Raw genomic sequence first — 13,927 nt, forward strand, 5'->3', positions numbered from 1 at the left:
GCCCATTGTTTTACCCATTGTTTTATTTTTGCTAAGGATATAGTACACTTAAACTCAATCCAATTGTTGTTTTTTTTGGCAAACATATAATGATATCTTATTGGAACATATATATACGGCCCATTTATATAAATATATTAAATCTATTGATTATTGTTTTTTTTATCATTGTTAAATTAAATTTTTCATACCCTCGTGACTCTTATGCTCTCTGATTATTATTATTTAAATTAATTTTTATTTATAATTTCGAGTGTTCACTAGAATGAAATTTAATATTTTCATGAGTAAACCTTCTTGGGTTGTTGAAGATATATTAATTTGTATGGTTACGTATTAATTTAATTAAAAATAGTTTTGACATGAAAATAGTTTTATCAATTTAATAAAAATAGTTTTATTTATCAATTTAATAAAATTTAAATTTTAAAGTACATCTAAGATATACTAAAAATAGTTTTGACATGAAAATTTTGTATGTTACGTATTAATTTAATTAACAAATATAAATATTTTGAAAAATGATCTTGTTTTTTTTAAAACAACTAATCATCCTAAGCTTATTTGAAGTACGGTTTCAAGCACTTTTTTAAGTTTGATCAAGGTCATTTCGTCGTATATATTTTCGGTCATTATGTGTTTATCCGCATATTAAATATTAAGATGCCGTATTCGATTTATTACATTAAGTTCAAGCCTCCCCTCTAGATCCGTCCCTGAGTATAATAGAAATGAAAAAAAGTGTGAGTTTGAATGTCAATCCAAATCTTTAGGTTAAACCAAAAACAATTATTGATATTTTATTGTTATACCTTAGGCTTTAATTATTGTAGTTAATGGAATTCCATGGAGTCTTTAAAAATCTATTGATATTTTGAATACCTCTAGACTTTTATCGATTTTTTAAAAGTCAAGTTTGAATACCACGTGACTTTTTAAAACTCATCTTGAATATCACTAAACTTTTATGGAGTATATAAAAGTCTAGATTGAATACACTTTTAAACTCCACAAAAGTCATTAAAATTTAAAAGTCTAGAACCAATACACCCCTAATCCATTCCTTCAAGCATACATATTCCTTTCTGTCCTTTGTATACTCTCAATTGGAGAATGTTCTGCTCGAGGTATTTAAAATTCGTTGAGGTCCAAGATACAAAATCAAATCGATTGATTATCATATTAATCGGGATGACTTTGAAATTCATCATCTTTCAACTGATACTTTCAGTTAGTAATTAAAATGAATTTCAAATTCATTTACGAGTATTGTTATTTGAAAGTTAAATTTGAGTCAATTATCCTATTCAAGCTATTCAACCCAACTCAGACCCCTTGATCCAAACAAAAAATCTTAAAATATTTGAAAGAAGGAATTAAATTAATCTCCAAACTATTAGCATCCCACACTTATCAAGGTGCTATGTTATTCTCGATAATGATTGTGGGCAGGAAAAGTGGAGAGAAAATAACACCAAGCTACGAACCGTTACTTTATCAGCATACATTATAATATATGCTTCTCCTTCCATTTTTTTTTTCCAAGTTACACAACCGCAAAAAAGTTCATAACAGCTGAGGAGCCTACAAATGCTTACAAGTGATTCTGATGAAGTTTTCCTCAAATCAAGAAAACATAAACAACAAAATTGAACCACAAAACATTCTACCACGATTTCAACTGGAATCTAGAACCTCTGATCCTTAATGCATGTTGATAGACGACATACATCCACTAGATCAGTTTTTGTTTTTCTTATATGAATTAGTAGATGAAACACCCATTGAAGTAGAAGATCAGGGTGTTTTGATTGATTTTGTAAGGGGTATTTACGACTCATATTCTCAGAACAGTTCTTCGGCTTCACCTGTAATGTTAAGACAGGTAGATACTTACCTCTGAGGCTTATCCTTGAGAATCCTCCTCCTCAACGAGCCGATGCACATATGGACTGTTGATTGTACAAGTCATTTACATTGTTTGTGAACTGCTGGCGGTTTCTTCTCCGCTTTGTGACAAGAACAAATCCTTCCCCGTCTCTACTGCCGTTCTTCACATTCTTCATTCGTAGCCTTTGGTTGTTATTGTTATCAGGGACAGATTCTTTGTTTCTCTCATTTCCGTAGAATATCTTTATAATGGCACTGTCATTTGCAATTGCTTCGGCAGGAGAGGTTGATGTATCATACTTCTTACTGCTTGCTGGAGTGGAGTTTGGAGGGTCTGAAGAATTCTGCGCTGACTTCACTATGAAGCTGAAAAGTATCTGCCTTGCTAGCTCTTCTTTCTCGGCATCAAAACTGCTTTTCTTAGACGTTTCTCGACTAATACTAGATGCAATATTTTGGTTAAGCTCCTCTCTATTTGAAAGTGGTGGAACCATGGCAATAGAATCAATAGACGCGCTTGAAGGTTCCACAGCTGAATTCATTTGCCATGCTTTTCGAGGAACAAATTCAGGTGCATGCGGGTTCATGGTCTTGGAAGAAATGAAACCATTTTTCCCAACAACGGGGATTCGGTAAGTTGAGAAACCATGCCTTATCCGGAAAGTATGACCTGCTCTGTAATAGATAGGTAACCTAGGTCCACAAGGAACTCTTGCCGCAACTGATGGGAATCCCTGGAGCTCTGTGTGAATGCCTTGGCTCGCCTCGTAGATACTTGGTGCAGAATCAGGCAAAGGGTAGGGACCTGGACTGAAGGGCTTAGCAGCAGCAGAAAGTTTGCTTCCCTTTGTCTCTGCAGATTTCTCCTGGTTACTAGAACATGAACTGTCTTCAGTATCCGAGGAGGAATTTTCCAAAGGGGATTCATTTTCGTAGACTTCACCTCTATTGTCCCCTTTTATACCTTCATCATCTGGTAGTGACTCACATATGCCATCTAAAGACACTGCATTCCTCCTTTCCCGCTGTGGTGTCTCTTTTGGACTAATGCACATCCGATCATCAGTATTTTCCTCACATAATTCTTCTACTCTCTCCAGAAAAGGCTTTAAAACCGTACCTGGTGCAGCTGCTGCTACTTCTTTGTAAGACAATGATTTTGAAGCCAATGCAGGCAGAGTGGCAGGGACAGGAGAATTTTTAGATGTTGATGTAGGAGAAATTTTGCTCGTTGGGCTCTTTGGAGGCACTCTACTTGAATCATCGTTTCTATTTATGCTGGTTTGCTTCAAGGGAGACACTTCAGCAAAACTTGCCTTGAATGTTGTCTGATGCCCTCGAGATACAGCCTCATTTCTATACCTGCTGTCCTTAAAGTTTGAGTATGCGGAATTTATCTTTAATTTGGCAAGCTCTGGATGCTTTCTGGCAAGCTTTTTAACAGCACTGTTTCCTGACCGGCCTTTTGAGCTAGCTTCCTGCCATCCTCCATCAGAGTTTGCTTCTTGGGTTTCTTCTGAAAATGGATGGTCACTTATTGTGCTTTCAATGGGCTTGGATGATTCTTGGGACGGTTTGGTATCTCGAGTGCTATTTTCCTCGACAGTGGTACTAATTTCTGTACTTCCACTTCCAGGGACATTTTCATTTTTCCCTCGTAACTCCTCTTCACTCAATTGATCACGAACTGGAGTAAACTATGAGATCATAAAACAAAAGGCGGGAAATATGTAGTTCAGAAGAAAATTTTAACGTTGCACTCACCACAACAATGGTGAGAACAATGAAAAGATAAATGCATATCCCCATATGACCTGTCAAAATGCTGACGTTGATACAAAAATCTCTGGCATCAAGTACCGTAAATTTCGAAACAATTTTGTTATAGAAAACATGATTTAGCAACTCCCTGGTGGTATTTAATATCTTTTGCAAAAAATTAATCATTTATTTCAATGAACTAGACATTAGATATAAAAATGGACAAACTTGTTTATCAACTAGTCCTTTTTAAAATGAAAAAAATACCTTGGTTTGTCGTTTCCTCTGAGTATCTGCAACCTTTGACTGCTGATCAGGATTTATATAATCAAGGAGATCTGACACACTGCACAAGAAGGATTAAGGTGATGGTTGGCTGGAATATGGTAGAAGTTTTCCAGTATTAAATCATTACCTTAGATGACCTTTGCTGGCAATGGAAGCATCAGGTTTAGGTGTTCCATTCCGAGCTGCTTCTTGCTGTTCCAAGGCTTTTGATTCAAAATACTCAAGCCATGCAGCAGCATCCTGAAGGTGCTTGGTTCATAAGTTCTCAACTTTTCTAATGTTCACTCAAAGAAATGTATGTGTTGGTATGAACCTTTTAGAGGCACAAACGTAGTAATAGCATGCATATTCATGCATTTGAAAGTTTGTTTTGCAAACATTAATTTTCATCATAATCAAACAGAAAGCTCCTATAATACTCAATAGCTGAAAAAGAAAACCTAAATGCATGTGTAAAATATGGTGGTAAGAATTCTAGTGTTGAAGAATTGAAGTAGAAGAGTGGTTTGAAGTAGGCATGGGAGCAGATGAAATGTGAGTACACCACAAGATGTATCAAAACAATGATTTTCATCTTATAGCATGGTGGTATCAGTAGAATATCTAAAACGAATTTCTTAGAAGTTGCCATTTATTAAAGTGGCAAAAGACATAACCAAATATTGCCAAAGGATCCTTTAGCTTAGTGACAACAAGGGTGAGGCCCCACCAATTATGTGGGTAGTGTAAATAGTTTAGATAAGAGATCCCCTACCCCCATTTTATAAAATTAAAAAAACATAACCAAAGATTAAGTGAACCTGCGTTCGAAGATCCTCAGCCCCAAGCTTAGCCTGAAGAATTTGTAATGTAGTCTGTTCGTGTTGCACGCTGAGTGAGTAGGCTTCCATCAAAGAAAGTGCTATTGCTATGGCGTGATAGCTAGCAGCAGTCTGTCACATGCGCGTCATATTAGTCATAGATTCTATGATTTTTGGTAATTCATGGATATAAAATATATCATCACTTTAAAACTGTTTAGTTGTTGTAACCTGTTCGTGCAGTCAGGGAGATCCAATGAAATGTGTGTATTTAATTTTGTCCCAGTATGAACCATAAATTAATGGAGTTGTGTATGTGTCGAGGGATAAAGTGATGCTGAAGTACATACCTGTATGTGATCTGCTCCTAATAATCTCTGGTTGCACTTAAGTGCTTCGTGTAAATATCTGAGAGCAACATGAACATTTCCGATACCCTCTTCCATCATAGCAATGTTGATGTAAGTAGCTGCAGTGTTTGGGTGAGACAACCCACATGTAAAATGAAGAAGGTACATAGCACGATTGACATATCTGCCCAAGTTAATAACAATTAACGTGGGTGAGTTTTAAGAACCAGGAATGAGGAGAAATATGCCATACAGAAGGAACAAAAGAAATAGACAAAGGTGAGGTGACCGGAAAAAACCAACCAAAACGTAGTAAATTTTTTTCAACTGTTATAAAATCTGAATAGTTATAGCGTCTATTATAGCATACCCACAGAATCACAAGTCATAATTTGATCGGAAAAATCTTAATATATGAAACTGAAGAAGATAACATCAATACTAAAATAAAATCTAACTCAGCAAGGAGCATGATTGATAATACTGTTTTCCAAAGATAAACCTTGAACAACTTTCGGATTCACCACATAAAACAACAGAGACTTTTGAATCAATGATAAGAAGTTTCCACGATACAAAGAATCTCCATAACTTACTTTAAAGCCAATTCAATGTGTTGAAGACGATAGTAAAACACAGATAGATCGCCATAACTTTTCATCGTATCAGGATGATCAAGCCCCATCTCCCTCTCATTGATATCTAACGCCTTTTGCTGATATATAGTAGCCTGGACAAGACCATGGGAGACAAAATTAACTACGCAGGTCTCCTATATGTCATGCAATCAGCTTTCTAAAGGAAACTGGCATCATATGCTGTTTACGGATGCAATAAATCCCAACATAAGCTCCATGACATTACGTAATCTTTCAACAAGAATATATCCTTGTTTTCTTCATTGATTTACTCCTCTTACATTGTCTAACCTTTTATACAACTTGTACATTTGTAAAGTTTGATTCGTTTCCTTGGAGAGGCAGATATATATATACCGTGTTCAGTCAAACGATACATAGCTTTATAACCAAAGTGAAGTTGAAAAATAGTCCTACCTGATTAAAATCTCCGGTGTGGTACAGAACAACAGCTAGAAGACTGTAAGCACCTGCAGTTGTACGATGATAGGGACCACAAACAGCTATCATCTTTGCCAGAGCCTTAATTTCCAAGGTTAAAACAAGAGTCAACTATTAGGACATGAAAAGTTGCAGAACACTTGAAACACGAATGACAATTTTGGTACCTTTGTCCCATAGATAGCAGCATCTTCGAGCTTTCCCTTGTCTAAAGCAATCTTGGATGACTCAAGTAGAGTTCTCCCATCAGCAGAAGAGCACCCTACATGCTGTACATTATGAGGTAAAAGAAAAGATGCAATCATTCAGATAATGAGTTACAGAAAAACATAAATAAAAATTCAAATTTTACGGAGTATGCTCGGACCTTGCAGACTGGCACTATACTGATTATATCAGATTTCTTGAATGGCATCGAGCTTTCCAAATCATAGTCTTTAGGAACCAACTCTAATCCAATCTAAAGAACAGGAATTCAACAAATATTCATAGGTAAGGACATAAGATAAATTATCGGTTAGTACCTTGTGACAAAGTCCCCTGAGAATTGATAGCTTTCTTAAATGTTGGAATTCATCTCTCATTCTCCAACCAAATCTTTTCTCCAAATATATTCGCAGCCATTGCAATTTGAGCATTTGATCACTGAGGCCATTATCCCCGACATTGTTAGAGGCAAGCAAGAAATTTAAGGTTGAGGCAATTGCAGTGGACAGAGTATCTTTACTCTGAACAGAAGCAATAACAGCTCGAATTACATGCTTAAAAGCTCGAGCAATCATCTCATGTATACAAAGAGACTGTATATGAGGAAGCTTCTCGGTAAGTTCAACCTGATTCAAGAAATACAATTAATTTCCAAAGACAAACATGAATCACCCCACACCAAACACCCCACCCCAAAAAAAAAACAGACAGATATTATTCACTCACCACGCGGCCTAGGGAGCGCATTTGTAACCCTCTAAGATGCATGAAGTCAGTCAGTGTGCGACCATCAACTGGAGAAAGTTCAAGTGATGCAAAGTCTGTCACCTGAAAAAATATATATATACGGGGCCATTTGTCTCAAACCCAAGGTGGTGTTCCCATAGTCGTATCAATTAGAACTAGAAATGAAATAAATACCAGCTTCGGCAGAGCTACATCATCATAATACGTGTGCACCATCTTGATCAGCTCATCCACCGACTGCATATTATAACAATGAATTATTAGCACACAAGCAATTCAATTGCGTTTGGAAATGATAATGAGCAGAAATTCTTACAGAATCAAACAAGTTAACCTGAGAGAAACTACAGCTGTATTACATTGGGAGGGGTCAAATTCTCAAATGACGAGTCCTTGCCCCTCAAAATGCAGGCTAATCATGAGATTTTGCATCTAAATGGAAGCCTACCATTGAACAAATAACAGGCAACATAAAATCTCCATCATCATCCCAACAACATAACAACCAAAATGCACTAGCATACATTTTCAGGGAAGTGATGAAATATTATTCAATCCTCATTTTGTCAAAAAGGAAATCAAATGACTCAATGTAAACTATACTCAAAAGTCACTATATCTGCTGTGAAAGAAAACCACAAAAATAAATTTCTAGAGATAACATTTCTTATTGAGCACTGACAGCATAGCTTTTTAAATGCATCAAAAGATATCAGTCATCCTGTCATTTCTACATGCCTTCAACCCTTTGTATCTTGGACACGGGCTTTGGCTTCGAGGGAAGCAAGAGGGAACCATTACACACTATTTCTTGCCCATGTGAATGATACAAGATAATGAAACAGTACCTTTGTATGGAGACCAAACCCAGTTTCTTTCAAACGTAAAAAGGCCTCTTGAGGAACATATTTCAGCAAGTCCACTACACCATCAGAATCACAGGTATTTATCTCTGCCATGTTGCTCTCCATGTGTATATCGCTGGCACCAGTATCATTTGTTTCATCCTTACCACCATCACTGGGTGTTCTCTTATCCCTCGTCTTCAACATTTTAAATTGTCTACCAAGTCCTTTGATCACTGATTCAGTTTTGTTGTTATCCTCGTTATCTCCAGATTTGTTATCCGCAGGTGTTTCCTGCTTCTGTAGATGCTGCACCCAACAAGAACCAAGTTCCCATCTGATACACCTTGCGGTTATAGCAGGATTGTCCACTAACCTTTTCAGACCCTCTTTAATAACTTTCTGGACCAGACATCTTGAACTTTCAACATCCCTTAAATCAGGTTGAAGGGTCTGGCCTCCGACGAGTGCTTCAGAGCATGGATCATTGAGAATTACCCTTAAACTGTCAAAAAACAAGACATCGGTTATTTTTGTATATGACGACTGATTCACCAACAGAGACACAACCAACTGTTTCAACGGTTATTAAAGGCAATTCAACAACATATTTCAAATATCCTAACTTTAATAGACTACGAACTCTATATAATATAATTTTGATAAGCAACCATGGCGTAACTCCAAAAAATAAATTAACTTATACTGAAAACCTTTCCGGAGAACAGGATAGATCAGAATCACGTAAACTACAAGGCGAAACACTTAGCTAAGTTAATTACAACAAGCGAATTATTCCAAGATAACCCTGAAAAGATGCTAATGCCAAATGAAGACCCTGTAATCCATGCTAGTTGGTTATCTTGGTAGAGTATTAAATTATCTTTGACAACAGTTCAATTATAGCTGTTCAAAGACTCATGAGGCCCGCTTTATCTGTAGACCAAGTTTTCTCATAACCAACCATACCACTGATACAAAAAATGGATGACTAAACAGGAATTGTTAGCTATTTTTGTTCGTAAACAGGAACTGCATTTTTTTTGTATACCTATTTTAAGGTAGAGTTTGGGATTGCTTCTAGGAAGCACTTTTGAGCTTTTCTTTCACAAAATAATAATTCATGATTTTGGATTTTTAAACAACCATTAAGTTCGCACTGCAACCACACAAAGATAAGTAACAAAACCTGTTGATGTTAAGTGCATTGCTGCCACCATCAGGTTGGTCCTCAATTTCAATATCTTGCAAACAACTCCTACCCTCTTTAACTTCTCCATTGACCTTGACAGTTGCAGTGTAGCCGCACTGCCTGACAACAACTACACCCAAGGACGAAGTGTCCTGCCAAATATAGCACACTTGTCATTATCCGCCATAATTGGTTCAACATTAGGATGCGGAACTTGGCATGCAGCACAAAAGAAGGATTAGGTTACCCAAAGCATGCAAGTGATTAATGATATGTCCGCAAAAAGACTATGAAGGACGGTTCTACAGAATTTCTTTTAAAAATGGAAGGAAACTGAAGAAGTTTAAGTTCCATTGATGGGCAAGGAACACAACATCATTCCAACGTTTAACTGAAAAAATGCCAGTTTTTTGGTTTATGCAAGGAAAGAAATTAAGCATCACAAAGAAGTATGATAGTTCTTTAAAAGCTATGCACAGATAAATAAATAACTTCCATGAGGAGTATTTGACTATATCATATGGAATGATGGATTATTCAAATGTACTCACAATCCGTTAATACACCACATGGAACATTCCAACATAACCAAGCTAATGACGGTAAAAAATGAATACGCAGGCTGATGATATTAGTTTTAGTAAAGTGCGCCGTGAAAAAGCAACCATGATCATACATGCTGGAAGAAGTAAAAGCCAAAATTATGATGCATGAGATAACTGGAAATACTAGTCTGGTGTACAGCCAAGCTATTCAAATACTCCTCCGCCCACCGAGTAAGTTAGTAAATAAAGTTGTGTCATAAGAGGTAAAAGTCAACTCACGTGTATAACTACACTTTCATCTGCAGTTACACCTTTCAGTAGATTTCTTCGAGAAACTTCACTAGCAGATTCATTGAATGCAATACTGCCCAAAATCTTGAAACCAGTTTTCAAGCTTGCATCTGCATCATCTCTTTCGACTATAATTGAAAGGTCACCAATGCGACTCTCATGCACAACTGAACCAGAACTGAAATTTGTCGCGCACTTTGCAGCGGAATCGATCACTTTCTGTATAGCTGAAACAGCTTTAAAGATGGAGACATCAAGAAAAAGATTATGAACCAGAAACGCCTTTCTATCTCGAACCACCCTTTCTTCTTCAGTTTTGCAAGGCATGCTTGCCAATATCGCAAAGTCTGTCGCCCATGGCCTACTATCATACTCTCCAAATCGTCCACGGCCTCCGCCATTTCCTCCCAGACTCTCGTCCTCTGCCGGCAAGGGAACAAAGTTTGAAGCTGAATCAGCAACAGACAGAGGAAGAAGCCAGGTATTCGCACGGAATCCATATGGAAGGTTGCCAAACTGAAAAGAGCATCATGCCCACTCATTTCTCTTAAAGTTTACTTTCAATTTGGACAACAGTTACTTTGTCTAAATGGAAATTTACCTTATTGCGTTCCACAAATGCTTTCATCAAGGATGCATACGCCTGCAAGTACGATATTGCTATTTATTATATTATTTAAAAGATGTGGTTGCGTTCTTTTATATGAAAACAACCGCTACAAATATTTGAAGGGTATTTCTATGATTTTCAATATTTCAATAAATTTTTAACTCCCAAACTTGGCTTGTACACAAGCCTGCTGAGTTCGGAAGCAGAGCATTTAACTACTTGCTCGGGCTCATTATCGAAAAGTGTCAAGTGAGCTTGAGCTCGAAGATAACTCACATTGGCAAAAGCTTGACTTTGCTGTTGCAGAAGATCCACCAAGGAATGGCTCCTTAAAAGTTGTTTCCCCACAGTGTAGAATCCTTTCACAGATGCTGTCACTTGTACTATCTTTCCATTGCATATCTTAATCTACATTCACATTGTATAATTATTGATTCTGCAACAGAAGCTCAGTCCTGACTGATCGCATGCATTCATTTGAGAAAGAACATTTAAAATTTCAAGCGCAAAGTTTTAAAAATATAAATTTTACCCAAAAAGGACATTAAATCATTTGTTCTATTCCCCAACTCAACTCGATTTACTGCTAAAAATCTTAACTAGCTCGGCAAGATTGTGTGACAGTTGCCCTAATCTTCAATCGTGTAATTCTTTACAAAAAATATAAGCTTTCTTATTAGATAGCGTAGCTATTGTTGACTTCATATACGCATGTAAACGTACAGACTCATTTTCAATAAATATACAATACACATTGAATTATCTCTGAATCCCGATACAGAAAAGCCGCACAAAAAATTTTTGGGCAGGTAACGAGTTTAACCCAACTTACTGCTAAAAATCTCTGGACTATGAAGAAGAAAAAATCACCTGCATTACGAAGTAATCGCCATCTTTCCGCGCTTCTCCGTCTTTGATTTCCATTCTTTTCGAATCTGCATTTATCAGAAGCTTAATTTACCAAATAAGATGGAAAAATATCAAATGCGAATAAAGAGAGAGAAATAAACGCACGTTGAATTGGAGGGGATAGGTTAGAGAAAGAGAAGAACTCGTAGAAATCCGAGAGCCTCGTAGTCGGATGAATCGCCGCCATCCCGTAAAACTCCGATATCGCGGGTGGCGAATTCGCCGATGACCTTCCTTCTCCATCGGCGGCGCTCGGGTGGATTTTGTTTTTCTTCGAACGGGAGTCCACCCCGCCGCCACTCTTATGCTTGGCGAAGCGTGTGGTGCACGCGACGATGTCCAGGAGCCTCCGCACGTGGGCAACCGCCGACGACTCCTCCGCATAGTCCTCTGTGTAAACAGTGGCATTTCCGTTAATACATCGATATTTGTGGACAAATGTAGAACACTGTCTATGTATTATTTTGAAGCTTTCGGGAGTTTGCTATTTTAGGAAAAAGCGCATTTTGAAAAGTATAAATAACATGTCAGACTTTGTATCATTATCATCAGCGGCCCCTCTCCCCCAAGATACCTTCCACCAACTTATTCAACTCAACGGTCCTATATAAATTTATAAAATTAAATAAATAATAATTGTTACTATAATATTTATATTTACCAACCGAATTTGCAAATAATTTAGTTTTTGGCTTTTGTCCAAGCTTATAGTTTCATAAATAAGAAAATATTAAGGTGAAGGTAAAATGAAAATGACATTTTTTTTTCCCTTAAAAATTTTGTCTTAAAAGAAAAACAAAAATATTCCTTAAAGCCCAACAGCCCACGACCCCTCATTAGTGTAGTACCTGCGTGTATATATATATAGAGGAGAAAGAGTTGTACCTACCTTCAACCATTCTCAGCAAACAAGGCTTCAGATTAGCAACCTCTACCTTGTCATTCAATTTGTGTCCCCTTACCTGTCACACGTTTTCAATGAATTTTTAGATTTCGTAAATTCATTATTCCATTAATCCACACCAACGTAAACACGAGCAAGAACAACCCCAGAATTTGATTCGCGAAAAAGAAAATAATTAGAGTTCATATCACCAATAAACTAATAATATTCAAAATCATTTTTTTTTTCCGAGATGTTGCAAAACCTACGTTACTTGCCTCGTGAGAAAGAGAATAACTTGTGAAGTGGCATGTCTCCACATTAGCGGCCAACAACTTCTTCACATCGATTATTTTATCAGTCGATATACCCTTCAATATTTCACGTAAATAGATCAGTCTGCAGTCTATCGTATCGAAATCAAATATTATTTATCATAGAATTGTACGCACATAAAATCAGTCACTGCATTGTCATTTCGTTTGGAAACATGCGGATCCAGTACTGGCAGCGAATAGGACAACAGTTTTTTGAATGAATAAGTATTTAATTTAATATTTTTTTAAAAAAAAAAATAAATAAATCGTGATTTTGGAGTTTACGTCGGCGTACGTGAAGAATTCAATACGAATAAAAACAAACCAATATACCTTAAGAACAACTTGGCTATCATAGGGAGTGACGATAACGATTTCGAGCACATGAGGCACAACTACAAGGGAAGAAAAAAAACGAAATCAGTTGGCAGCCAGAAAGGAATTTATTCAAATGAAGAATTCAATTCAACGACACAGAAAAACAGAGAGAGCGAGAATTATTGATTCAAAACCTTTTTCCTCTTTTTTCTTCTTCTTCTCCGTCGTCTTCCCTCTGTGGTTCCCCTTTCCTTTAGATGACCTCGGGGCCATTTTGCTGCAACTCAGCTAATTAAAGGAGCAAACAAATTAATTAATAAAATTAAAAAAAAAACTGATCAATAAAGTCGACGTTGATTCTTGAGAATGAATGTTGAAATATTCTACGTAGATTTCATGTCAGATTGAAGGTGAAGTCTGGTGATGGAAGAAGGAAGTGGTGTGAAGCTGGTGGTTATGGAAGAGGAGATAGGATAAGGGGGTGTACTGGAGTTTGAGTTCTTCGTTGGATGATTTCGAGTGAATGAATCCTGGCCTCTCTTTTCTCTCAACACACACAAACAAACAGAAAACTTGCCTTTTTTTCTCTCTCTTTCCCTCTGCGGTAATTGCAAGATACATGTGAATTGCGATGGCCTTATTTGAAGGGAGAAGAGGCTCGAGACTGATAGGGATGAACGGCTGGGATTGCTCACAGTACTAATTTCGATTGTAATAATAAAGAGTAAACGAGTGCTTTTTGTGTATTTTAATTAATTGGTATTATTCCTTCAAAAAAATAAAATTTAATTGGTGATATAATCATATTTTTATTTTCGTTGATAAAACTTTAAATTCTTTATTTAAGTATTTCATAAGTCAATAGTTACTTTCTTCTTCTTTTTTTTTTTACAAT

General features: G+C 36.7%; 1 protein-coding gene across 3 annotated transcripts; it reads right to left on the minus strand.

The window, feature by feature from the left end:
* Window positions 1-1,489: 1,489 nt before the first annotated feature.
* On the minus strand, window positions 1,490-13,631 carry LOC140875932 (protein REDUCED CHLOROPLAST COVERAGE 3-like). 3 transcript variants are annotated; one of them, XM_073279768.1, is made up of 24 exons: window positions 13,610-13,631; window positions 13,227-13,320; window positions 13,048-13,109; window positions 12,676-12,768; window positions 12,404-12,476; window positions 11,620-11,904; window positions 11,476-11,540; window positions 10,882-11,013; window positions 10,597-10,638; window positions 9,984-10,511; window positions 9,157-9,311; window positions 7,971-8,472; window positions 7,297-7,359; window positions 7,102-7,203; window positions 6,693-7,001; window positions 6,536-6,628; window positions 6,336-6,437; window positions 6,145-6,249; window positions 5,686-5,819; window positions 5,090-5,273; window positions 4,740-4,871; window positions 4,067-4,179; window positions 3,919-3,997; window positions 1,490-3,587 (listed from the first exon to the last, which is right to left on the minus strand). In XM_073279768.1, exons 2-24 carry the CDS (start codon window positions 13,303-13,305, stop codon window positions 1,929-1,931), a joined length of 5,091 nt encoding a protein of 1,696 aa, XP_073135869.1. In that variant the 5' UTR covers window positions 13,306-13,320; window positions 13,610-13,631; the 3' UTR covers window positions 1,490-1,928. The 3 variants fall into 3 exon arrangements, with proteins under 3 accessions (XP_073135869.1, XP_073135870.1, XP_073135867.1); XM_073279769.1 differs by lacking the exon at window positions 13,610-13,631 and adding an exon at window positions 13,520-13,605; XM_073279766.1 differs by lacking the exon at window positions 13,610-13,631 and adding an exon at window positions 13,420-13,590.
* Between the last annotated feature and the right edge of the window lie 296 nt (window positions 13,632-13,927).

This window comes from Henckelia pumila, chromosome 1 (assembly GCF_033568475.1).
Source record: "Henckelia pumila isolate YLH828 chromosome 1, ASM3356847v2, whole genome shotgun sequence".
Classification (NCBI taxonomy): Eukaryota; Viridiplantae; Streptophyta; class Magnoliopsida; order Lamiales; family Gesneriaceae; genus Henckelia; species Henckelia pumila.

Coding starts and splice junctions, on each gene's coding strand:
- LOC140875932 (XM_073279768.1), bottom strand. CDS start 13,305: ATGGCCCCGAGGTCATCTAAAGGAAAGGGGAACCACAGAGGGAAGACG. Junction 11,905..12,403: donor TTTGCTGAGAATGGTTGAAG/GTAGGTACAACT, acceptor CTGTTTACACAG/AGGACTATGCGGAGGAGTCG. Junction 10,512..10,596: donor CATTTGTGGAACGCAATAAG/GTAAATTTCCAT, acceptor TGCTCTTTTCAG/TTTGGCAACCTTCCATATGG.